This window comes from Theropithecus gelada, chromosome 18 (assembly GCF_003255815.1).
Source record: "Theropithecus gelada isolate Dixy chromosome 18, Tgel_1.0, whole genome shotgun sequence".
Taxonomy (NCBI): domain Eukaryota; kingdom Metazoa; phylum Chordata; class Mammalia; order Primates; family Cercopithecidae; genus Theropithecus; species Theropithecus gelada.
This window is the reverse complement of record NC_037686.1, coordinates 61,756,216-61,781,778: the sequence shown is the minus strand read 5'-3', so window position 1 is coordinate 61,781,778 and position 25,563 is coordinate 61,756,216. Positions and strand designations below refer to the sequence as shown.

The window sequence follows — 25,563 nt, the reverse complement described above, 5'->3', positions numbered from 1 at the left end:
GATTTTATCTAACATTGCGTTTTGGGTGGGTTCTTATGAAACCACAATTGAGAGTGAAAGGATAGCATTGTCTTGTTACTTCCAGATGTATGTAGAAGTCCAGGTTCTACAGCTGGCCTTAGCTAACAGGCATGGGGTGGGGCCACAGTGTTCTGTGATTTGGGCTGGATTCAAGCATTATTGTCCTAAAGTTTTCGTCTTGCTACATTGACTCTTCCTTAGTACGTTGGCTAGAGCAAGCAGACTTAGGTTGTGTTTCATTTTAGGTATTTTTGTGTGTTTATCTGTACCTATTGGTGTTTCCAGATTTCTGGCTTCTTCAGTTCTAATTTTGGAATATATGTGACAAAAACGCAGAAAATTCAACAGCATGCCATTTCTCAATTCTCAGGTCCCCCGGGTGATATACCTCTTTTCTCCAATTTTGAGTCTTTTTCAATATTTGCTTTATACATAATATTCAGAGATTTTAGTCTTACTTAGTGAGAATGTAAATTGATACAATTTTTCTAATAGAACACTTGGAAATGTGTAAAAAAGATTTAAAAAATAAATATTCCAATGACCAAGCCACACTATTTTCTAGGAATATATCATAAGCCATTTTTAAATATCCAGTGATTTATATACATACGCATACTCACTGTAGTGCTGATTATATATCTAAAAATAATAAACTAATTTTTTAAATGTTATTAAATTTAATTAAATTATAGTACTTTTATGTAAACATAAGTAGTTGTGACACATTTATATAAACAAGTTGCAAAAAAACATATTTCTATACAATATTTGTTTAGCATCTGCATGATACTAACATGGTAGATATATGTTATTATGCATTTGTCAAAAGCCATAGAATGTACAACACAGAGTGAACCTTAATGTAAACTATGACTGCGGTTGATAATGTCTCAGTTTGTTTCTCAGTTATAACAAACAAACATGCAGCACTGATGAAGGATGTTGGTTGTGGAGGAGTCTCTGGGGGAAAGGGGAAGTATGTGCAAACTGTCTACTTTCTGCTCAATTTTGCTGTGAACCTAAAACTTGTCTTTAAAAAAAAGTGTATACATAATGTTCTTGGCTTTTGAGGAGAGTTATAATAAATATCTAGATGTGCCTTCCTCCTTTTCTGCCGTTAACTATTAAATAAGCTTTTATACAACATGTTGTACAATGTTTAATGAAAGATGATTCTCAGAGCTGAGGGTCAAGAAAAAGAGGTATCTATCCTGATCGTTTGTTTCCTCTTAGAAAACAAAAGTTACGAACGCCACCAATTTTTCTCTTTGACTTACGAAGATTTGTATTCAACAGTTCAGCCTTTCTCATAATGGACCTCTTGATATATGCCATCTCACCCCAACACCACTTTTAGGACTCATAGAAGAGCTGTCATGGGATGGCATTGATGTGATGAGGAGGAACACAGGGAGGATATAATTCTCCTAAGCAGCTTAGCTATAAGTTTCAATACTAGAGCACTCTGTCTCAGAAAACTGTTTTCTTGCAGTACATACATTTTCCAAAATCCTGTTTCATGACTATTATTAATATTATTATTACTATTATTTTAATCTGGAGACTGACACACAAAGATGCTTACAGCATTGACAAGAATAAAGTAATCAGGAGGTAATGGACCCATTTCTAGCTCCAAAATCTGTATATTTCCCATTGCACTATATTCATCTGATGTAAATATACTCTGGTGTTGGTTCAGAATTTGAAGAGTTATATAAGGAAGAAAACCTAATACAAATCAGTTTTCTACCAGCCTACAGTTGCATTAAATTCATTTCAGTCTGTAAATTGCTCTTACGCATTTGTTTCCAAGCTATTTTCCCAGAATTATCTGTTCCAAGACAAATAATTTGTGATTTTCCATTTTTAATGCCATCATGCTATTTTCTGTGAAGTACAAATAACTCACTCCCTTCTCCTTTCTATAAATGCAATAATTCTGTTTTTACCTACAGAACAGTAAAAAACACTCAGAGTTTACACATTTGTGAAAATTCATTTATTGTTGGTGGTGGCAGGAGTGGAAAAATAAATGTTTCTTAGGTGGTGTATCTAAGAAATGAATTAACTACAACAAAAGTGAATTTATTTTATTTCTCACTGTTGTTAGCTGCCAACAGCAATGTTAATTCCACCAGAAATTGCATGACACATATCTTGTATGTCATTGGTTCTGAAAGTAAATGAACATACATGATCCAGCAGCTGGTTGAACTTTTAAAAAATATTTATGCACAGTAAGACTTGTATTGGCTACAAGATAGTTTTATAGTTAAATATTTCATCTTTAAGTAATATTCAAATAACTCAGATCTAGTTATGGGCCAATGTCATTCCACAGCCTTTTAAATCATATATAAGCTAATTACATTAGCAGCAGCATTCACTTTCATAAAGTAACCAAAGGCACATCTATTACCCTACTTAACGTAGTATGGCATTTAACAACAGTCAGTTATGTTTTAATATATATGGCACTCTTTACCCAATGTCTTACCTCTGCTCTTAACTCACAAATCACTCTGTCTTTGCTGTTTTGAGATTTGGATTCTTCCTTTACATTGCCTGACAGTTCTTCCATTTCATCATTATGTTGACCAAGACGAATGTCAAACTGAAAAAGAAAGTTGAAACTATAATCACAGGATGCTATAAAGGGTGGTTACAGGATAATCCACATTAGTCTTTCATTTAGCTTTAGTGTTGTTTTGCTTTTTTCCTATGTGGATTCTGGCAGGCTTGTTGCTGTTGATGTAATGATTGTGGTTGAACCATTTATTGTTATACTTGTAGTTCAAAAATGCTAACCTCTAAAAAAAAATAAGCAAATCTCTGTAAATTCCAATTCATCAGTTGAAAACTAGGCAGAACTCAGTTACCTCCACAAACTCTGAAACAATTGACCAGCTGGTTTCTAAGCTTACCAATTAACCCTTATCTTTTCATCCTGAATATTAGTACCTCAGTATTCTTTGTAATCTTTTTTATGTCTATTTAATAGCATATTAATTGTAACAGAGACAAACTTGGGCAATGGAAAAAAAAGTATATACATACTGCTTGGGCTGATAAAATATGTGAAAAAATCTATAAACACTGTCAATAAATTTCCATAGAAAATGACTGCAGAAAAAAATAAAAAGGTGAGAAAAGTCCTACAAATGCAAACAATGATTATTTTCCCACAATCGTTCTTAAAATTAAAAATTTTCAGCAGAACCGTGAAATTTGATAAATATATAAAATATGTAGTTGCACACATATATGCTGTTTTCATTATATTGACATATATTTTAACCTATGTAGGTAAATGTTTCCATCATCCATATTACATAATATGTGTGTAATTTTATAACAAATTAAAATACAAAAGCCAATGTTACACTATCTGTTTAAAAATAAAAAGTAGTACTCATAATGTTGTTATTAATAATAGTAATATTAAGCATGTGCTAGTCCCCAAGAACTGAACTTGATATATATTGCCTTAGTTAATGCTAACAGTAATCCTATATGTTAGGCATTGTTATCATTATCCCTCCACTAGAGAAAAGTGAACCCTATATATACATACATATATATATATATATATATATATATATTTTTTTTTTTTTTTTTTGAGACAGAGTCTCGCTCTGTTGCCCAGGCTGGAGAACAGTGACGTGAACTCGGCTCACTGCAAGCTCCACCTCCCGGGTTCATGCTATTCTCCTGCTTCAGCCTCCCGAGTAGCTGGGACTACAGGCACCTGCCACCACGCTCGGCTAATTTTTTGTATTTTTAGTAGAAATGGGGTTTCACCGTGTTAGCCAGTATGGTCTCAATCTCCTGACCTCGTGATCTTTCCGCCTCGAGGTGAACCATATTTTTAAGAGACTTAAGTAACTTTCCTAAATTCACAAAGATAATAACTGGAGGAAGCAAATTTTAAGAAAGTACTTGCCAAATGCATTACCTGAGTTTTAAACCATTATTGCATCTATAATTATAGACCTAAAGGCCACTGAAATAATTGTCTCAAAGGCAATAAACTGATAGGAAGAGATAGTAAAGGAAACAGCAGAAAATGCCATAGTCTAAGTATACTAGAAATCAACTACAATAATGGTAGAAGCTGATTTCCCAACACACTACAGAGAGACTCCATGTTCAGAGCTGGTAACATAAAGAGAGCACACAGAAGGCAAGGAAGAGGACAAGAGAAAATACCACAGAGTTCTTTGAAAGTCTGAGTAGGCAAGTCCAGCTCACTATCATGGTAGTTAAATAGACAACGTGGCATTAATCCCTAGCCAGAAGAATATAAATTACTTTGCTAAATAAAACAGAGGATAGTAGAAGTAAAATAAAAGCAACCAGTTTTGGTTTAGATTTACCAAAAGAATATCGAATTCATTTGGGTAATTGAATGCTTCCCATTTAACTTCTGAAATCTCGTCATTAAACCACAGGGAATTCAATCCATCAATAAACCTTTCAATTGCCAACAGAACTCTCAATGAACTGTACCACTCAAAAGAGAGAGGAGGCAGGAAAGCAAATTTTTATAAACAACAGCAAAGGAAACCCACGTCAAATACCTCAAATAAATCCACATCATTCATCATTGTGAGTGGAAAAATCAAAGATCTCTGGGCATGTGAAGAATATAAGAGTGGCATAAAACAAAATAAAACAAAACAAGAAAAACAGGAATAGTCAAGATTACGATTAAGAAACAGAATGTCTATAGAGGAAAGAAAAAAATTGAAGAAAAGGGAGGCCACATGGAGAAGGCGAAAGGACGGAGGCTCTTAAAATAACTGAAGGAAGAGATCATGGTGGTTTTTGATCAGAATAATGGTGGAAATGGAGAGAAGTAACTGGAACCAATGTAAGATATAAAAGAGGATACTAGTTTTAAAAAACTACTGTCATCACTATCTTCAAGAAAAAAATAAGAATATATTACACTCATAAATTAAGGACACAGCAAATTCAATAATTTAAATAATAAAATATAGTCCTCTAGGAAATTTATTAAATAGGTCAAGAAAAAAAATTTATTTGGGAAGTAAAGTTCAATGCTGGAGTGCATTGAAATTTGGTCCTGCTGCCTGCTGTGTTTCTGATCTACTCCATTGGATGGTTCCCGTGTACCTACTTCATTTGTACTAATTGCAATGCTGGCAAATTTTAAGTGTCTGTCTCCAGCCTATAGTTTTCCATTGAACTTTGAATACACATGTCCAGCTTCCTACCCAACACCTCTAAAGGGCATCCCACACTTAACACACTGGAAAGCCGAATTCAGAACTTCTCCCTCAAAACTGTTTCTCTGTCAATCTTTGTCACCTCAGTAAATATCGATACCATCCTTCCCAAAATTATTGAATATGTTAAGTTCTTTATTTCTCTATGCCACATCCAAACTAAAGCTAACTAAATCAGCTTGCCCTTCACAAAGCATAATAAATCCAGTTACTTCTCTCCATTTCCACCATTATTCTGATCAAAAACCACCATGATCTCTTACTTCAGTTATTTTAATAGCCTCCATTCTTTCTGCTTCTGCATGTAGCCTCATACTTCCTTTCTCAAGATAGCCACCAAATAAAGCTTTTTAAAAAGCAATTCAGATCATGAAACTCCCCTGCTCAATTTTCTTCAATAGCTTTTCAATCAACTTACTATATAAATCAAAGTCATTATCCACATGATCTGATAACTCCTCAGCCCTCATCTCCTACTCCTGGTCCTCATTCTACTCCACCTTCTATCTTCCTCACTGTTATTTGTATATTCTAGGCATGGAGGAGTAAAAAAATAAATAAAAATAATAAGTAATAAAATATTATACAACTAAAGCCACTAAAACAATATAGCAGGGAAAATTGATGAACAGATTGATTAAACAAGTATACTTTCTCCTTAAAAAACAATTACTTTGAACATTTTAAAATTATGCTTTGGACACAAAATAACCTTAATTTTGTTACTTGCCTCTTCAAATTTAGGTTTAGATTAATGGATTTGTAATGAAAATCTATTTAGCAGCTGAGAAGTTTAAAGCAGTGGACATATAGATGCTAACAATGATTAATTTAGTGGAATTATGAATGTCATCCACAACTGATATATCGCATTCGTTAAGTTGACAGTGACAGAAATAGAAAGTACTCTATGAGGTGAATTACTCAGCATTAGAAAGCATTTTCCAAGTTCCTGTCCTTTTATTTAATATTTATTTAGTTTATTCTCTGGTAAACCTTCTCTTTTTTCTGTGTTTGTACCATAATATAACTCCAAAATCACTGTTTAAAAATCCTCTGTTTTTATTGCAGTGTTTATGAAAATTTAAACCAGGCAATTTGCCATATCCTTGATCTCAGAAATATCTGCTATAATTCACTTCTGGAAAATTATCAGTACCACATATAAATGTGTATTCTATATTCAGATAAGCATGGAATGGAAAAAAACTGAAGACGATCTCCAAGAAACAAAAGTATTGTGTAACATAAAGTATTTTCTTATTCATATATAGTAGAAAAAGAAAAATAATTACAAAAAGGCAAAAAAAGTAACATACCCTATTGTCATTTTGCTTCACATTTTAACCTTCAAAATGATCTAAAAGGATTAAGTAGTTAATGCAGACTCCAAAGTTCTGCTCTTTGGAAATCATTCACCAAATATTTAAGTCAATATTATTAACCATGTAGAATTATTCAATATCCCCTAAACACCAAATCTAGCATTTCTCCCATAACTTTCAACAAATAATCTTTCAACTTCTTTCATGGAGAAATAGGAGCTAAGGACCTCCTACTTCCTGTGATGAAATATACAAATTTGCATGTCTCTACAGAAATCTTTTACTCTTTTAAAGAACTTAAATATCTCTTCTAAAGTCAAAGTCTAATCATTTCAGTTGTACTTAGAATTTCATACCTTCAGGGTACTTGGCAAACTCATTCTAAGAGTTGTTTATCTCGTGTATCTTGAAATTTTCTTGGTTTCTTCCCCATTAACATGTAATTGCTCAATACTTTCCATTTCGGTTGGGGATGAGGGAGTGTGGGAGATCAAGGGTCGAAGGATAATCTTTTCTTTATTATTATTATGATTATACTTTAAGTTCTGGGATACATGTGCAGAATGTGCAGGTTTGTTACATAGGTATACATGTTTCATGGTGATTTGCTGCTCGCTCCCCTTGCCCGCCCCCCGACGACCCCCTGACAGGCTCCGGAGTGTGATGTTCCCCTCCCTGTGTCCATGTGATCTCATTGTTCAACTCCCACTTATGGGTGAGAACATGCGGTGTTTGGTTTTCTGTTCCTGTGTTAGTTTGCTGAGAATGATGGTTTCCAGAGGCCTCAGAAATAACACCACACGTCTACAACCATCTGATCTTTGAAAAACCTGACAAAAACCAGCAATTGGGAAAGGATTCCCTATTTAATAAATGGTGCTGGGAAAACTGGCTGGCCATATGCAGAAAACTGAAACCAGACCCTTTCTTACATCTTATACAAAAATTAACTCAAGATGGATTAAAGACTTAAACATAAAACCTAAACCATAAAAAAACTAGAAGAAAACCTAGCTAATACCATTCAAGACATAGGCATGGGAAAAGACTTCATGACTACAACCCCAAAAGCAATTGCAACGAAAACCAAAATTGACAAATGAGATATAATTAAACTAAAGAGCTTCTGAACAGCAAAACAAACTATCATCAGAGTGAACAGGCAACCCACAGAATGGGAGAAAATTTTTACAATCTACCCATCTGATCAATGTCTAATATCCAGAATCTACAAGGAACTTAAACAGATTAACAAAAAGGATAATATTTTATCCAGTCTTGGAGCTTCCACTCAAGTTCTTTGTTTCCTCTTACCATCAAGTGCCTTGAAAGAGTTGCTGCGCTTAACTTTCTCACTCGCTTCTGCTACCAGCATTCCTCATACTTTCCACCACGCAATATTCAGTTCTGCCCTTACTCGAATCCTTGGCAGAATTATACACTGTTGACAATGCCCTTGTTCAAAGACTCTCTTCCTTGGGCTTATACAAAGAATAGTTTTCCTGCTTCCCGATGTTTAACGTGGGTTCTTTTCTATTTCCTAAGTGTCCCGGCTGGGTTGAGAAATAAAGGGAAAGAGCACAAGAGAGAGAAATGTAAAGCTGGGTGTCCAGGGGAGACATCACATGTCGGCAGGATCGGTGATGTTCCCCTAGCGGTAAAACCAGCAAGTTTTTATTAGGGATTTTCAAAAGGGGAGGGAGTGCACGAATAGGGTGTGGGTCACAGAGATCACATACTCCACAAGGTAATAAAATATCACAAAGCAAATGGAGGCAGGGTGAGATCACAGGACCACCAGATGAGGAGAAATTAAAATTGCTAATGAAGTTTCAGGCAGGCATTGTCACTGATAACATCTTATCAGGAAACAGGTTTGAGAGCAGATAACCTGTCTGACCACAATTTATTAGGCAGGAATTTTCCTCCACCTGATAAGCCTGGGAGCACCACAGGAGACTGGGGTTTATTTCATCCCTTCGGCTTCAACCATAAAAGATGGCTCGCTTTGAGAGGGCTGTCTATAGGCCTACCCTCCAGGTGCATTCTCTTTCTCAGGGATGTTCCTTACTGAGAAAAAGAATTCAGCGATATTTCTCCTATTTGCTTATGAAAGAGGAGAAATATAGCTCTGTTCCGTCTGGCTCACCAGCGGCCAGTTCAAAGTTACCTCTCTTGTTCCCCGAACATCGCTGTTATCTTGTTCTTTTTTTAAGATACCCAGATTTCATATAGTTCAAACACACAAGCTCTACAAACAACTTGTGCAGTTGATACAATCACAGGGTCCTGAGGCGACATTCATCCTCCTCAGCTTACAAAGAAGATGATGGGATTAAGAGATTAAAGTAAAGACAGGCATAGGAAATCACAAGGATATTCACTGGGGAAGTGATAAGTGTCCATGAAATCTTCACAATTTATGTTCAGAGATTACAGTAAAGACAGGTGTAAGAAATTATAAAAGTATTAATTTTGGGAACTAATAAATGTCCATGAAATCTTCACAATTTATGTTCTTTTGCCGCGGCTTCAGCCAGTCCCTCCGTTCGGGTCCCTGACTTCCCGCAACACCCTCCTGCTTGGATTTCTGTGCAGTTTCTCCTTTTCTCTCTGTCTTGCTTGGTGTCAATCCTCAGTGCCCCAACCCAGAGTCATCCCACCTACTGTCATGGCTTAAGCCATCATCTCTCTGTTCATTGTTCAACTTTCCTTTCTACATTCACAAATCCATAATCCTACCAAACACTTCCAACTCAACCTCAACATATTCAGAACTAAATTCACTGTCTTTTTCCCTTACATTTTTCTTCTGGTTGTTGTGTTCTCTTGGCGAATGTCCACCTGGCTGATAAGGTCAGAAATCTTAACTTCTCCTTCTGTGTCACCTCCCCTGAATCTTCATGCATTTGCAACATTCGTTTAATCACCAATCATTATCACTTCCTTCACCTGCATATTTCTCAACATACCTCCTCCACCACCAAGCTCAGGACACGTGAATATTTCTAGCTAGATTACTGTAACAGGCTCATAACAGTTTCCTCATCATGCTCACCCCCCAAATCTTTTCTTCACACTTAAGTTTGGGTCATTTTTTGAAATTGTGATCAGATTGACCTTGGTCAATAAATTTTGTTAGCTCTCCCGATTGCCTTCCTGTTGGTACACATGTTTTTAATGTGGTTCTTGAGATAAGTATTGAATATCAATTAGCTTAAGGGTATATGAGCAAGTATTTTACATTTGGTCAGGTTTTGGTAGCGATATATCCTTATGAAAGCTGAGGAATGTAAGGAGGAAATATGTCCAAAGAGTAGACTCAAATGCAGTGGGACTAGAAATATGTGACAGCAAGGTTAAGATTCCAAATAACATGTATTATTTATCAATGCAAAGAGAAGTCTTCAAATGGGAATATAAGCCACAAAGAAGTATTTGATGCCTGAGATCATTGCTTCAAAAAATTTAGCCACAATCCCTTAAAGTAGATTTTACCTAATTCCCTCCCTTAACTTTAGAGAATGATAGAAAATACATTGAAGAATGTTTAGCTTTAACAAATAAAAAAGTTATTGTATTCTTCAAGTCAAAACAAGGATGTCAAATCACTTATCTCAATGGTCTTTTGTTCTCTTACCAATGTATTTTTTTTAATTTTTAAAGTTTTTGTTAAAATGGTTTATTTATTTGAACTCAAAAATAAAATTTTTAGTGAATTTTAAATATTTACTTTTCATAAAATGAGTATTTTAACTCAGTTTTAGAAAAAAAAATGGTATATGGACTTGGAAGCATGAAATTAAGAAGTTTGTTTTTCTGGAAATGCAATAAAAGGAAATATCATTGAGAAATAATATATTCAATGGTAGTTGTCTGGATTTCTGTCTTGTGCCAGAAGCGATATATTTTCTCCCCAAAATGGCATCTCCAAGAATTAAGTAGCCCTCTTTATCTCCCTCCAGCTGGGACAGATTAATTCCCTTCCACTCTCTCCTCTCTCTTCTTTCAATAACACTGTGTAGGTGTTAAAGGCATGGGTTATGACCAATGAACAGAATTGTCCTTTAGGCCAACAACCCATAGGCAGTGGCACCAAAAGTCTCACCCCCAGCCCCCAGGACAGAGGCCACAGAGCTGTCTGTTTCCACTGTCTCAGGGAGAAGGAGCCAAAAGCTGACTCAGCACAAATCAAAGCCCAGTTGGAGAGAGAATAAGTGCTTCTATGCCCAGAGTAGGCAAATTGTGGGCAGGAAAAGGGAAGATTTTGCAGCCACTCCATATTTAGAAACAAGGGTAAAACTGGACTCTTTTCCACCACTATGATCTACTGCTATTGAGCTCCAGGGGATCTGAAAGCCCAAAAGGATCTAAATAAATCAGGAGAACTTGGCCCAGACTGGAGAATAAGAGTGACAAATGGGAAGATATGTGAACTTAATAGTGTGTGGAAAGATGACGTTGGGAACATCAGCTCTTCATATAGCTGCCAGCCCTACAGACGACAACACAGTAAGAACCAAGACAACCACTCTAGACTGATGTAGCTGGGCTTCAAGGCTATTCCCAGATACCACATCAAGTGTGAGATCGCACTCCAGGTGTGATACATGAGAGGGAAGAGGAGTACAAACTTAGCTGTGGTGGATCGGTGCTGGCCCCAGACACAGGGACTTCACAAGTTTCAAATAATACTCAAAGTTCCCGGGGAGCAAAAGGGCCGATACCAAAAAGACAGACCCATGCATTCAAAGCAATACCAGTGCCATGGTGGCAAATGGACATCGCCATGGGAATAGACCAACTGTAGATAGTGCTATGGGAAGATAAAGGGCAGTTTGAACCTATGTTCTTATTCCAGAGCCACTCCATCTCTTTTTTGACTGAGGTTTCCAAAGGAGCAGCTTTTCTGATATAGAGCAGAGGGCTAAATTGGGCTCCGAGGCAATGACAGCCAACATGTCTTCGCAAGAGTACAACCATCTTGCATCTGGCCTGGACAAAAGTCTACATGTTGACATTTTAAATAGAATGATTATATCACACTTTACTGTAAGCAATGACATCTTAAAAACATAGAAATGTGATATTTGGTATCATCTTACAATTTTATATTGTTATTTTATTCCCTCAATTTTTATTATCCCATTGCCTCCAGATTATCATACCATGATATGTGAAATGTTTACACTTGAGAAAGTTTTTACTCTATAATATGCAATAAAACTGTGGGTATAAAGTATGTATGTATCTATTATTACTATAACACCCCAAATATTTTTAAAAGTTTCTTTTGGAATGAATTACCCTAATAATTGTTATGTGTACACAATTGCTTAAAAATAAACAAGATAGTACAGATTTTGATAATTATTAAATATAAACTAATCATTTACTAGAAATGCATCTCTTAATGAGATAGGTGACCTTTTTTCAATTAATTTGTGTGTTTATGGATGAAATTAGTTACTGATAGAATGACATAAGAATTATTCTTTTGTTAATGTAGGCATTAAGAAAATTGATCACACATGTTAGATAGACATGGAAGAAGTTTTATTTAATCAGGGTCTTTGTGTTTTATTAACTATCCTTCTAAATACATGACAAAGACATATTTTTATCTAATATCAAAATTTATTTGTTATTATTTATAAGCTGACCAGTCTGGTAGGTCATATTCCTATATTCTTATAAAGAGAAAATTAGAAACCACCTGAAATGCCAAAGATCTGTGACCCATTGATTAGTTTATTTCTCAACAACAATATTTCAACATATCCCTCTGAGCTCCAGGGGATCTGATATCTCTCTATTAAGTACCCCAAGTGTTTTTCCACTCTCACAAAATGCTTCAAAATAATACTGAGAAAAAGAGACGAGTATGCCCTTCATTTGAAAAGTGGATGGAAGGTAATATAGGAAAGGAAAACTTGCTTGCAAAGTACTTCCTTAGGCAGATTAATTTATGAATAACTATGTATGGAAGTTGTGAATCTGGAATTAAAAAACATATACCTATTCCTGTGAGGAATCATAGGGAGATGGCAGTGGTATGATGATGGTAATTATTCTAAAGTCTGCAAGTCTCTCCATAAAACCAGTCGGAGCAGTGAACTTAACAAAACCAAAATTGTAGATGCCTATAACAAAATGAGGTGAAAAGTTATCCCTGTGAACCCTAAGACACAAGTAGGTTAAGAAAATCTACTGACACCTCAGGAATTGCAGAAGATCAGCATCTATTTGTGAACATATAAGAAAAGGAGGACGTGAGAATATGGGAACCCTTCAGTTGGCAATCGTCATGCCTTGGCAAGTGTGTCAGGCCAATGTGAGAACAGTAAATACAACTAGGAGAGTTCACACATTTTTACACAACCTGATTTGTGAGTGAATGGAATAGGCTAGTGGTAAACCCTAAAGAACTAGGAAAGTGTTAATCCTTTATACTTTCATAAACAAAACAAAGCAAAACAGAAAACATCAAGCTTCCTTCAAAAACACACCCTCTACTGAGAAGAGAATACTGATAATAGATGGGAATAGTGGCAATATTGATGGGATAGTGGCAATACAAGCAGAGAAAAGAAATAATCCAGAGTCAGGCATTTTTGGAGAGAACAAGAAATATTTGGAAAGAACAAGGAATATTTTGGATATTCCATGAAAATATTAAGAATAGTCAGCTCTCAAGCAGTGAAGCCAGAAAATGTTTCTAGATTCAATCTTTTTATTATCAGTACAGAAATTAATTCATGCCATAATGAGCAACAGAAGACAATCGTAGTTGAATCATGTATGATCTTATTAAGGACAAAAAGATAAAAATAATGTTTTAAAGATAGTGAAAGTATGCTACTGACAATGAAGCAGTGGAAGATATATGCCCACTATAGAAAAAGAAAAACAGAGCTAATTTTTAATGCAATTGAACAACATTATTAAAACAATAAATAGTATGATGCAGGAAAACCAGGAATTAGAAAAATGTAACAGTACCCAGGAAAGAATTAGAAATAAAAGAAAAAATCATTACACTTCAGGTCAGGTTTTATTTTCCTGGAAAATGAAAAAGCAGGCAGCAGTAGGATCCCAATATCAGTATTTTAAATGAGCTGACTGTACACAAAACTCTCAGTATGCTTCTCTCTGGGTGACCTTTCTTGTTTTCTTCTTTGTACTTTTCTGTCTCTTCTATATTGAAAGAATAGAAAATAGAAAAAAAGAAAAATTGTTTCAGAATAAACTAGAAGGAACAGAAGAGCAAATTAGTGCAACAGATGATTCCTTGAGGAAAGATGAAAAGAAATAAAATGCTAAAATCCAAAAATAATGAGGATAGATTAAAAAGGGCTTTAGAAACTATGACCAATAAAGAGAGGCAAAAATAATTCAATATATTTACAATTTTTCCCAGTCTTTCCACTGAAATGGCCTAGAAATAATGACCATCTCAGTATCTATGCACATATGTATGCACAGATTGTGGTCTTAAGATGTTTCCCACTGAAAGAACCCTGGACTCTAAAGAGTTTGCTTTATCCAGGTCTGAAACAGGGTGATTCCAGTATATCTTGTCATTCTATGAAGTGAGAAATCTATAAAAAAATTGATGTATTATTACTAATACATCAATTGCACTCAATAGACAATATAAAGAGGTTCCTGCTTTCTAAATATGGTAGCTTTTGAATATCAGTAAGGATAATACAGTAATAGAATGAAATACATCCAATAAGTTTAAATCCATGTCTTAATATTGATACTAAAAAAAGAAAAATTTATCAAATTTGATCAACATTGAAGAATGGTAGTGATCCAATTCATTATTTTGTTACTTGGTTAAAGAAATGGCGGGGTTGGGGAGAATGTAAATTTATTATGTGTCCTGACTTATTTAAATGAACAAAATATTATATGAGATGAAGTTCTCTTTATTTAAATATTCCAAATAATAGCTTGGGCAGAAATAATTGAGCTGGAAAATTACAGCTTTGCAACTCCTGATTCATCTATGGTTCTAGGCAATGAGTATCAGTCTACTAATACCACAGTCAGACACAATCATATATCATGTGCTTCCTAATAGAGAAACACACTGACACATTTCTATGAATAAGTCTTGAAATTGAATCAAACCAAACTCTTTAAATTTGACTTTCATTTTGTAGGAGACACAGAGGATGGAGTAAAATAGCAAACAGTACTACAGTACAGGGTATTGCACATTAAAACTCTACGGGATAAATGATCTAGTTTTTTAATGAATAAATTATAAAAAGAGAAAAAGGAGAAATGGAGAAATAGATATAAATATATATATATATAAACCACACTTGAAAATATATATCCAATCAAGATGGCTGCGCTGTATTTGATTTCTGATTCAAATAAAGTAAATAATTTTAAAATCATATTTCTTAGTAAATTGAAATTTTGAACACTAAATATTTAATATTAGCAAATCATTTTTCATTTTTTTGGTTTAAAATGTTATTGTTATATTTAGTGATAAATAAGTCTTTATGTTTTGAGATACATGCTGTAATACTTCCAGACAGAATAATGTAAGGTAGAAATGCAGATGGGAATAATATAGACAAAAAATACTGTTCATAAGATTAAAATTATTAAATATGGCTGATGGAAATGTTGGGGTTCATTATAGTATTCTTTGTATTTTTGTACACAGCCAAAGTTTTCCATAATAAAACATTTTAAAAAGTAAACTCTACGCCCACTTTATTTATAGGCATAGTTGGAGAGTAGCCCAGCATAAAGATTTCTGGTTTATCTTAAAGAGCAAGATCTATTAGTCTAAAGTCTTTTTGCCTGTTAGTGATTCACTAAGAGAATCTGCCCCCTCTTGAAGACATTATTACTCTTTGACATAGAACTTTGTAACATACATGTAATAGGAGGCTAACTTTTTGCTTCTATATATGGTTGTGGGGGTGCAGATGAATATGGATGGCAGTTCATCCAAGGGTTGAACTACTGAATCATAAAATTTTTATAAATAAAAAATATGAAAAGTAATACATCCTTACTGTGTCTATTATAAATGATTGAAAGGGTTATTTTAAATCAGTACTGCCATTCTGTAATCCCTAACTCAATGGAGTCAAAGTGAAGGTTCAGTGCCTGTTTCAACAATCCAAGGTTACACATTTTAGCCGATGGCTGATTTTTGTCCACAGAGTCACTGAAAGGCCAGGAAAAAGCCAATTAGAGTTCCAAATAATTATTTATTTTTCTTAACAGACATATCCACAAGGTAACAAAGGATATCACATGGTCAACAGATAATTCATTATGACTTGCTCAGAATATTGATCTGAGAAATGTAATTTGTAGTTTATCAAGAAGTTATCTAGTATATATTTCAGATAAGGAAATACAAGATGGTGTGTGATTCTTTATGTGATTGTTTATCAATCTATAACATATACATTTAGAGAGAGTTGATTATATAAATTTGTTCAATCAGTAGGAGGAGGTTATTTTGTAAAATTATTGGCAAATACCTAGCTCCTTTAGAAATCAATCACTTTCTATTATTCCATTTTTAATCTAAAAATATGCCTGATTTTCCCTTAAATTTTGAGTTATTTATTTCTAACAGCTTCAGATACTGAATCACAACAAATAATTTTATTTCTTAGTCATAGTCTTCAAATGAAATGTCTAGCAAAGTGCTCACCAAGATGAGCACCATCAGAGAGAGAACCCTCAGGGGCTGCAGAGTATTCAACAGGGTGGTGATCAGTGCATACTTTTAAGAAAACTAACATCTGAAAGAATTAAAAGTAACAACCTCTAGGATTCACACAAGGCCAGTTAATAATCATCCCCGTTCTCAACAGCCAGAGTGGAAGACCTCATAATTCACAGTCCATTGGGTAAAGTACTCCATCCAAATGGTTTTGTCTCAGTACTCAGTAGGTAAAATAGCCCTAGGCTAAATGCTACTCTGGTCTCATCTAACAAAACTTAAAAGCTTCAAGACATGAAAGATATGTTTCCAAGTAATGGAATTAGGACTCAGAACAAAGGTTAAGAATAATTACAAAATGACGAAAATATTTAACACTCAACAAGATAAAATTCATAATGACAAGCATCCAATCAAAACTTACATGTCATGAAATAAATAGAAAAATACAACACATAATGCAGGGAAAAACAAAACAAAACAAAACAAAACATTTAAACTGCTCCAGAAAAAGAAAGCACAAGTGATAAAATAAGCATGGTAGTCATCAAAAGAAACTTAATGTTCCTCTTAGCTTGACAAAACTTCAGACAAGTTTACTTGTGACTGTAGCCCCCGATTTCCCTTTTCTTGGAGCATGTATTTTTAAAAAGAAAAACAAAAACTTGCAAATTATTTATCTGCCCCTTTAAGGAATAAATATTTTCCCAGTTTCTTGACAGTTTTCTATCCCAGAAATATTTATTCCAAAGATCTGAAAGCCATCTCCTTAAAATTTACATATTAAAAAAGATAGCAATTCTAGTTCTCCCTTTCTCTGCAGCAAGGTAGAAATCTTACTTCAGTGGGTGCCTGTTAGAAAACATAGATGACCAAATCACAGAGAATAACATTGGAAAACTGGGGCATACCTCAAAGTGATGGATACAACCCATTGATCAAAACTCCCTAACATCCTCCAGCACTTTCCCAATAGCCCACCCTAGTGAGACCTCAATGACTGCCAATGGGCAGATGGTAGAACAACTTCAAGTCACCTAATATACTGTAAATAGAGTTCCTGGCAAAGAGGAGGGGAAGTTAAATATTTGAAAAATATAATGACCAGAAATTTTCCAAATATAATAAAAAGTAGAAACCTGAAGATCCAAGAATTTTAACAAACTCCAAGCATAAGAAATAGGAAGGTGGTATCAATGTACATTACAATCAAATTGCTTAAACCAGTGATCAAGGAAAAAGTGTTAACAGCCAGGGAAAAAAAGACAATTTGATATGCATATCAATAATGAATCTCTGTGCAGGTATGCTAAGTACCAGAAGATAGAAGAAAAAAGTAAACACTGTAGAATTACATTTTTATACAATTCTGGAAAATGCAAACTAATCTATGGTGACAGAAAATAGATCTGTTGCTGATGCTGATGCTGATGCTAAATGCTACTCTGGTCTCATCTAACAAGACTTAAAAGCTTCAAGACATGAAAGATATGCTTCCAAGTAATGGAATTAGGACTCAGAACAAAGGTTAAGAATAATTATAAAACGATGAAAATATTTAACACTCAACAAGATAAAATTCATAATGACAAGCATCTAATCAAAACTTATTAGGGCTCATCATGTGCAGACATCACAGGTAACAAAAGTGATTAGATGCCTTCAGGTCTATGGCAATATGTTCCTCTCCAGATTTGAGACACCTTCCTGAAGACAGTGGGGAGAATCCCAGATAGATTAAATCAAAACCTGAGATTAGATTTCCTGAAGTAGATTAGCATGAGGGCATTCGTCATACCTTAAACTGAGGTATTAAAAAATACTAGACTAAAAATTAAAGCTTCAGAGTCTAATGATACATGCACAGAGTTGTTTACTGAAAAATCATGCACAGGGACAAAAGATGGAAAAAAAGAATAATGTTCACCATTAGGAAAATAATTCAATAAATTGTGGAATCATCATGTTGTGAAACATTCTGAAGCCATTCAATGTCACTAGTTTCCTCGGAATTTTGGCCATGAGATGTTGAGTAAGAAAACCATTCATGTGATCCAGTACATGAAAATTACAAAATACTATAGGTATCTGTACGTATTTGTCTTTAGTTATATGTACACATATACTATGAGTATATAAGTATATAGTTATTCATACATATTGGCATATGGTTTTGTATTGAGCATTAGGAAGATAAAGGAGTCTGCAGTGAGTGATACAAGGTAAGTGGAGCAGGAAAGAAAGCAAAAATGTATATGCAAAAATAAACTCTACAATACTTATTTAATGTAGAATAATAGCTATAAATTTATATAAATGCTTTTTGTTCATATATACATATCATTATTTAAAAGAAAATAAAGAAAAAATAAAGAATGGATCATTATATTTGCTGTATATGTGTGTATATATATACTGTATGTGTGTGTATGCTGTATAAGTATGTGTATAAATGTGTCCATTCATGCATATATATACACACAATATATGTGTATATATATGCATATATATCCATAATATTTAAATCAATCACAGCTATAAAATAAATAAATCACGATTGTGATTTTAGGAAAATGCTGTGTAGAAACATCTTCAGGGTATATATTTGAAAGTGATACCATTTTAATTTATCACTTATAAACTTTTTAAACTTCACAGATTATTCTATGAGCTCCCTCTCTCTTCCCGCTCCACGACCCTGAGTCCTTCAGCTAATACAGAAGCTGAAATAATAGGATATGAAAGTTAGTGGGGCTGTGCACAGTGGCTCACACCCTTAATCCCAGCATTTTGGGAGGCCAATGTGGGAAGATCACTAGAGGCCAGGAGTTGGAGACCAGCCTGGGTAACACAGTGAGAAACACCCTTTTCCAAAAATTTTAAAAATTATAAATTAGCCAGTTGTGGTGGTACATGCCTGTAGTCCCAGCTAATCTAGAGGCTGAGGTGGGAGGATCACTCGAGCCAGGGAGTTTAAAGCTTCAGTGAGCTAGGATTGTGCCACTGCACTCCAGTGTGAGCAACAGAGCAAGACTGTGTCTCTTAAGGGAAGAAAAAAATGATATTCGGAAGAAAAGCATGTTTTACATTTTTCCTATAGACAAATAGAGTTTTAAAAGAATTAACACTATTTACTTCTTAATTAAATATTGCCTAAAGCTGTACAATAATTACTGCAATATAAAACTAAAGAAAAATATTCACATTTGGGAATATTTTATGAAGTTAAAATATGTGATTTAATTTTATCAAGTAAAAAAGAAATATTGCCAACTATGGTCACAATAAAAGATCTTACATTTCTGGAAAGCCTTGGAAATTAAAATGTATTTTTTTCTCTCTCATTCCTTCTCTACCAAACACAAGAAAGTGGCCTATATTCCTGCCAAATCTAAAGTTTTCATTTAAGAAAAATAATATTTAAAAATCTTTTTTCTTGCCTCAGACATGACTAACACACACCTGAATGTTAACATTTTTCCTATGAGAAAGAGAAAATTACACTATTTAATATATATTTTAAAAAGCTATTTGGTTTTTTTAAAAAACATTATGTATATGTTCTTTATTGAGTTGTGACAGAAAAAAGTGCTATCATAGCAGATTACAGAAACTCTGAAAACCTACCTAAAGCGAAGGTCACAAAATTCCATTTATATGAAATGCCCAGAATAGAGAAATCTACAGCATAAAATTAGTCAATGGTATTCTCAGGCTCTTGGGGCTGCAGAGAAATAAGAAGTGACTATTAATGTACACTGAGTTCTTCTTGGACTGATGAAAATATTCTAAGTTGATTATGGTATTAGTTATACAACTCCGTAAATACATTAAAAGCCACTTAACTGTATTTTTAAGTGGGTGAATTGTATGGTATGAGAATTATATTTCAATAAATCTGTTGAAATATGTAAAGAGCAGAGGTTGTTTAATTCAAAAGGAATACAGCATTTATGCCTTCTAACTAAATTTTAAATCTTAAAGAGCTTCTGCTTGGAGCATTCTTAATCAAATGATCTGAAACATAACAAGAGCTTTCACCTCTTAATTCGTCTTATTGACACCCCTATCTTAGGAAGAGTCAAAAACCCTACTCTCTCACCTCTTTACATATTCATAAATTAACATTGAGTGTGTGGTTCAAAGAGGAATTTCCTAACCTCAAACTCTGTGTATCAATCTTGCAATGGGGCTTGAACATGATGCTGCTTACTTTTTATGCAAATCAATTAGTCTTGGAAACACTGTTTCTTATAAAATCTTTTGCGAATGGGGTGTCTTAAAATGTGTTAACACATTCCCTAACTCTCCCATCACGTATGACATTCTTGAAGCCTTTGGGAATAGGAGTCTGACCTGTGCAAATATTTTCTGCAACCAAATCACTGACAAAATTTCACTTTCTTTTTTAGGGACTTTGTGCCTTTTCCTGTGAACAATGCAAACACAAAGCAGCAGCAAAAGCCACTAATGTAGAAAAAACAAAAGAACAATAATGAATAGGATAAAATAAGCAGTGCTAATTCTCAGCAACTTTCCTTCCCATGTTCCTAAAGCATTCTTTATTTACTCGCATTAAGCCCATTTTCAAGCATCTGCTGATCACTTCTTACTAAGAGTCAGACCCCGAGATAGCAGGAGCCCACAAAGACTTAAAAAATATATAAAAACTAAAACTAAAAAAAAAAAAAAATTGTTTCTGTCCTCAGGGTGGTTTATACCCTACAGGCAAAGAGGCATGTATTACAAGTGTGTATAATCACTTCCGCACCTGGTAAATTCAGGTTTTGCTTTTTAGAACCTACAGAATTTTTGTTTTTAATATTTCTGATCTGAGATTGATTGAATCCATGGATGCAAAACTCATGGAGGAGATATATACCTTATTTAACTTATTGTTAATATTGATTATTGGGTTAACTTAAAAACAATTTTTATATGTGTTGTAGAAAAGGTATTAGGCTGCCGGGCGTGGTGGCTCATGCCTGTAATCCTTGCACTTTGGGAGGCCGAGGCGGGTGGGTCACCTGAGGTTGGGAGTTCCAGACCAGCCTAACCAACATGGAGAATCCCCATCTCTACTAAGAATACAAAAATTAATCGGACGTGGTGGCGGGCGCCTGTAGTCCCAGCTACTCGGGAGGCTGAGGCAGGAGAATGGCGTGAACCCAGGAGGCGGAGGTTCCGGTGAGCTGAGATGGCGCCACTGCACTCCAGCCTGGGCTACAAGAGCGAAACTCTCTCTCAAAAAGAGAAAGAAGAAAAAAAGAAAAGGTGTATGCTAACATAAAGATACCTATATTTGTTTGATTTCATTTTCATTTTTGAACTAAACCATTTTTTATTCTACAAAGGAGAAGAAGTACAATTCCTCCTCTGCACAGGTGGGCTCACAGTGAAGCTAAAAACGTTTGAGTTTCAGGGCACCTCTCTTGTCTAATTCTCTAACAGGAGCTTGACAGAGGTCCTAGCAGAATGTAAATATGATCACACGTGTGCGGAAGTGCAAACACACACTTGGTTATAAGTGTGTGTGCTTACAGCACGTGTGCAATGGGTCACAGTACTATGAAGAAGAGGGCCGCCTAATGGAGTCTTGGGGGTTAACCTAAAGGAATACAGACGACCATAAAATACGGTTTCATCGAGTCAGATTTTTTTCTTTTTTTTTTACAATTTGGGGATAAAGAAAAATTGGGAATAAAAGTAAATATTTGAAATGAGAAAACAATTTGCAAATTTTAGAAAACTCACAAATACCATTAAGAAATCACAGAAAACATAATAAAATCTAGAAAACATAATAAAAGTTCTAGTAATAATTTTAAAATGACTAATACTTTTTCCTAGCTTTTTGGCTTTATACTTTTTCCTAGCTTTTTGGCTTTATATACTCTAATCAACTTTTAGTACGAGAGTGATATAGTAATACCATTTTTCATAGATAGCATTTAGTCTTTTTTCCAGACTTTTTCCAAAAGTTGATCATTTTTTGAGAATGAAATTGAGAGAAGTAAGCTCACAATGTAACACAAAGGTCCATTTCTTATTTGGAATATTCACTCTTTGAAGTTTCTATCCCCCAAATGTAGGTATTCTTTAAAAAGTATATTTTATGTAATTTTCATTTAAAAGTATGGTGCATTATCAAGTACATTTTAGAAATGGGAGAACTTTCATATTGACTAAATATATATCAGAAACAAATAAAAAATATATTTCACTATCTACAAACTGTATGTAGTCTCAACTCAACATCAACTTGGAAAGATCACAAATATTTCCGCAGCTCATTGATGTCAATCAGAGAAGAAAGCAAGAAAATTGGGTGAGAAGTCAGAGTGGAAACAGACACAGATATTAACATGTGTGTCTCAATTATCTTATGAAAATTGCACAAAAACACATGTGATCATATTTACATCCTGCTAGGACTTCTGTCATAGTCATACTAGAGGTCTGGATGAGAAAGGGGACCTGAAACTCAAACTGTTTTAGTTTCACTGTGAACCTACCGAGGAGGAATTGTACCTCTTCTCCTTTGTAAAACCAAAAATGGTTTCGTTCAAAAACAAAATTAAAAATAAATCAACCAAATATCAAGTATTGTTATGCTAGCATAATATCTTTTCAACAATACATATAAAAATTATTTTAAGTCAACCTAGTAATCAATATAAATAGTAAGTTAAATAAAGTATATACTTCCATATCCATGAGTTTTGCATCCATGGATTCAATCTATCTAATATCCAAAATATTCAGAAAAAAAAATTCTATAGAGTTCTGAAAAGCAAAACTTGAATTTGCCAGGTGCCAGAATGCTATGTTGACTCCATATGCATGAAATGTTGTGTAGGAATTATAAGTAACCTAGAAAATGGTGTATTAAGAATTATAAGTAATCTAGATACGATGTAAGTATATGAGAGGCTGTGCATAGGTCATATGAAAATACTATGCCATTTTATGTAAGGGACTTGAACATCTATGGATTTTCGTATCTGCAGAAGATCCTGGAAACAATCCCCCACAGATACCAAGGGATGACTATTTCATTTCAAATTTGAAATTACAAACTAGAAGCACATATAGCTCTTTCACTGCCAATAATAAACCTAGTCAAAGAAGAAAAAAATGAGTGGGAAGAAGCGGGCATTGCAGCAAGTACACTTAGGTGAAGTTGTGGCTCTTTCAGTAAGATCATTGCATGAGTCAAGCTTCTGCAGAGAAACAAAGCCAATAGGATGTGTGTGTGCGTGCATGTGTGTGTGTGTGCGCGTGTGTTCATGTATGGACATATAAACACATTTATATATATTTAGAGATATTATATCGGTAATTGTATGTTAAGAGATTATAAGTACTCACAGATCTAAGATCTGCAACTGGCAAACTGGGGACTCAGGAGAGTTGATGGTGTAATTACAATCTGAAGTCAGAAAAAAATAAAAAATTAACAATGTCCAAGCTCAAAGGCAATCAGGCAGGAGGAGTTCCCTCTTACATATGGAGGCTCAGGCTCTGTTCTGTTTGGACCTTTGACTGATTGGATGGGTGCCACTTGCCCTGGGGAGGACAATCAACTTTACTCAACCTATGGATTCAAATGTCAATCACATGGCCTAGTCAAGTTGTCACATAAAATTAACAGTCATAGTTGGTCTTTGGGATCTCCATAATATCCTCTAGCTTTGCAATCTGATATCTCAAAGCAGCGGGTCTCAATGTATATGTAAAAATAATTAGCTTCTCCAAAGCAAAGAAATCAGAGAAGCATCTCTAATCAGTTAGAAAAAAAATCCCCAAAAATGTATTTAAAACAACAAAGAACTTCTCAGTTGAATCTAATGGATTCTGTTAATTCAGTACAACTGCATTAAAAAATTTTTAACTGTTTTAAATAACATTCAGATTATCCATGTGAGAAACCTTATGAGATTCCATGAGAACTTCATTTTGTACACATTAGATGTTTTAATATAGATAAAGAATTATATCTTCCTCTAGCTTTGATCATAACTTCAGAACTACATTACAAAGAAGTATTGCCTCATGTGACAATTACACATTCTAAAACGCATTTCAAAGAATACCTTCAGTTCAAGGATGACATTGTATGTCTTCCAATCTCCCAGATGATCTCTGGAAAAATAATAGCTAAAACTGCCTTATGATTTCTTAACTCTCATTAAATCTATAGCTACTAATTAGGACACTCACAACCCGGGAGAGGTGATGGTGATGCTGTGAGTCTTCTCCAAGTCCATAGTCCCTTCTCATTAGAGCAGCTAAACCAAGTTCATTTCACAAGTAGCACTTGTGATACTTTGACCTGCTATCCTGGATACAATCCTGGTGCTGCCTCATTCAAGTGCTGTTCTCTGGAGGGTGACCAGTAGTCCATGAAATTTTCTAAAGCAAGAATTTAGTTCAGCAAGATATAATGATTAACTAAGAAGTGGCTGAAAACCAGAAACATGATACTTGCATCTTAAGAAAATCTGTTGGCTGGAATGTTGATTTGATATGAATGTTAATATTCCAGTAGCCCACATTCGATCAAAAAGGTGGTGGCTTCATGGGATTTTTTTGTGTCTTTTTTTTTCTTTCCTGTTTTGGGTTGCTGTTTGTTTTGTTTTATTTCAATTCCCTGAATGTTTTTACCATTCTCTTGTCTCATCCAAAGGAATCAAAATTTCTCTGTTCATTGATGCATGGCTCATTTTCATGACTGTGTTTATGCCATTTAGTGCCTAAATATTATTATTCAGGATACACTAGTGAACTATACACATAGAATTTTTAAAATTTCAGATTTCATATGTCTTATACAAAATATTTGTAATTTTTATTGGTGAGTTTGTACACATATCTTTTGGAAGTTGATTATTATTCTTCAAAGAATTTGTGTGGTTATGAAATACTAATGTTAACATCAATTAAACATAATAAGCTACCCTTTAACTTAAGATAGTTAAAACTGGCAGAATCATAGAAGTGCATCATAATTTATACCATATTTAATTCCAATGTTCTAACAAGGAAAAAGAATACTCTCCATTTTTCAACCATATTCCCCATATAATCAATTTTATCTCACTGTATATAAACATGCCAAACTCTAACAAATTATCAAATCCTGACCTTAGATTCCTTGCGCTTAAATTATATACTTGAGAAAAAAGGCCAGGCACTGTGACTCACACCTGAAATCCCAGCACTGTGGAAGGCCAAAGCA

At 34.4% G+C, this 25,563-nt stretch overlaps 1 protein-coding gene and 1 pseudogene across 4 annotated transcripts in view; both read right to left on the bottom strand.

Moving 5' to 3' along the window:
* Nucleotides 1-25,563, bottom strand: part of CCDC102B (coiled-coil domain containing 102B) — a 342,881-nt gene that overhangs the window by 182,892 nt on the left and 134,426 nt on the right. For all 4 annotated transcript variants that reach the window (XM_025365511.1, XM_025365512.1, XM_025365513.1 and 1 more), the window contains one exon: nt 2,525-2,641. In XM_025365511.1, coding sequence (XP_025221296.1) covers nt 2,525-2,641 — 117 coding nt within the window. The remainder of the gene's footprint in view (nt 1-2,524; nt 2,642-25,563) is intronic.
* On the bottom strand, nt 11,083-11,587 carry LOC112611568 (annotated as a pseudogene).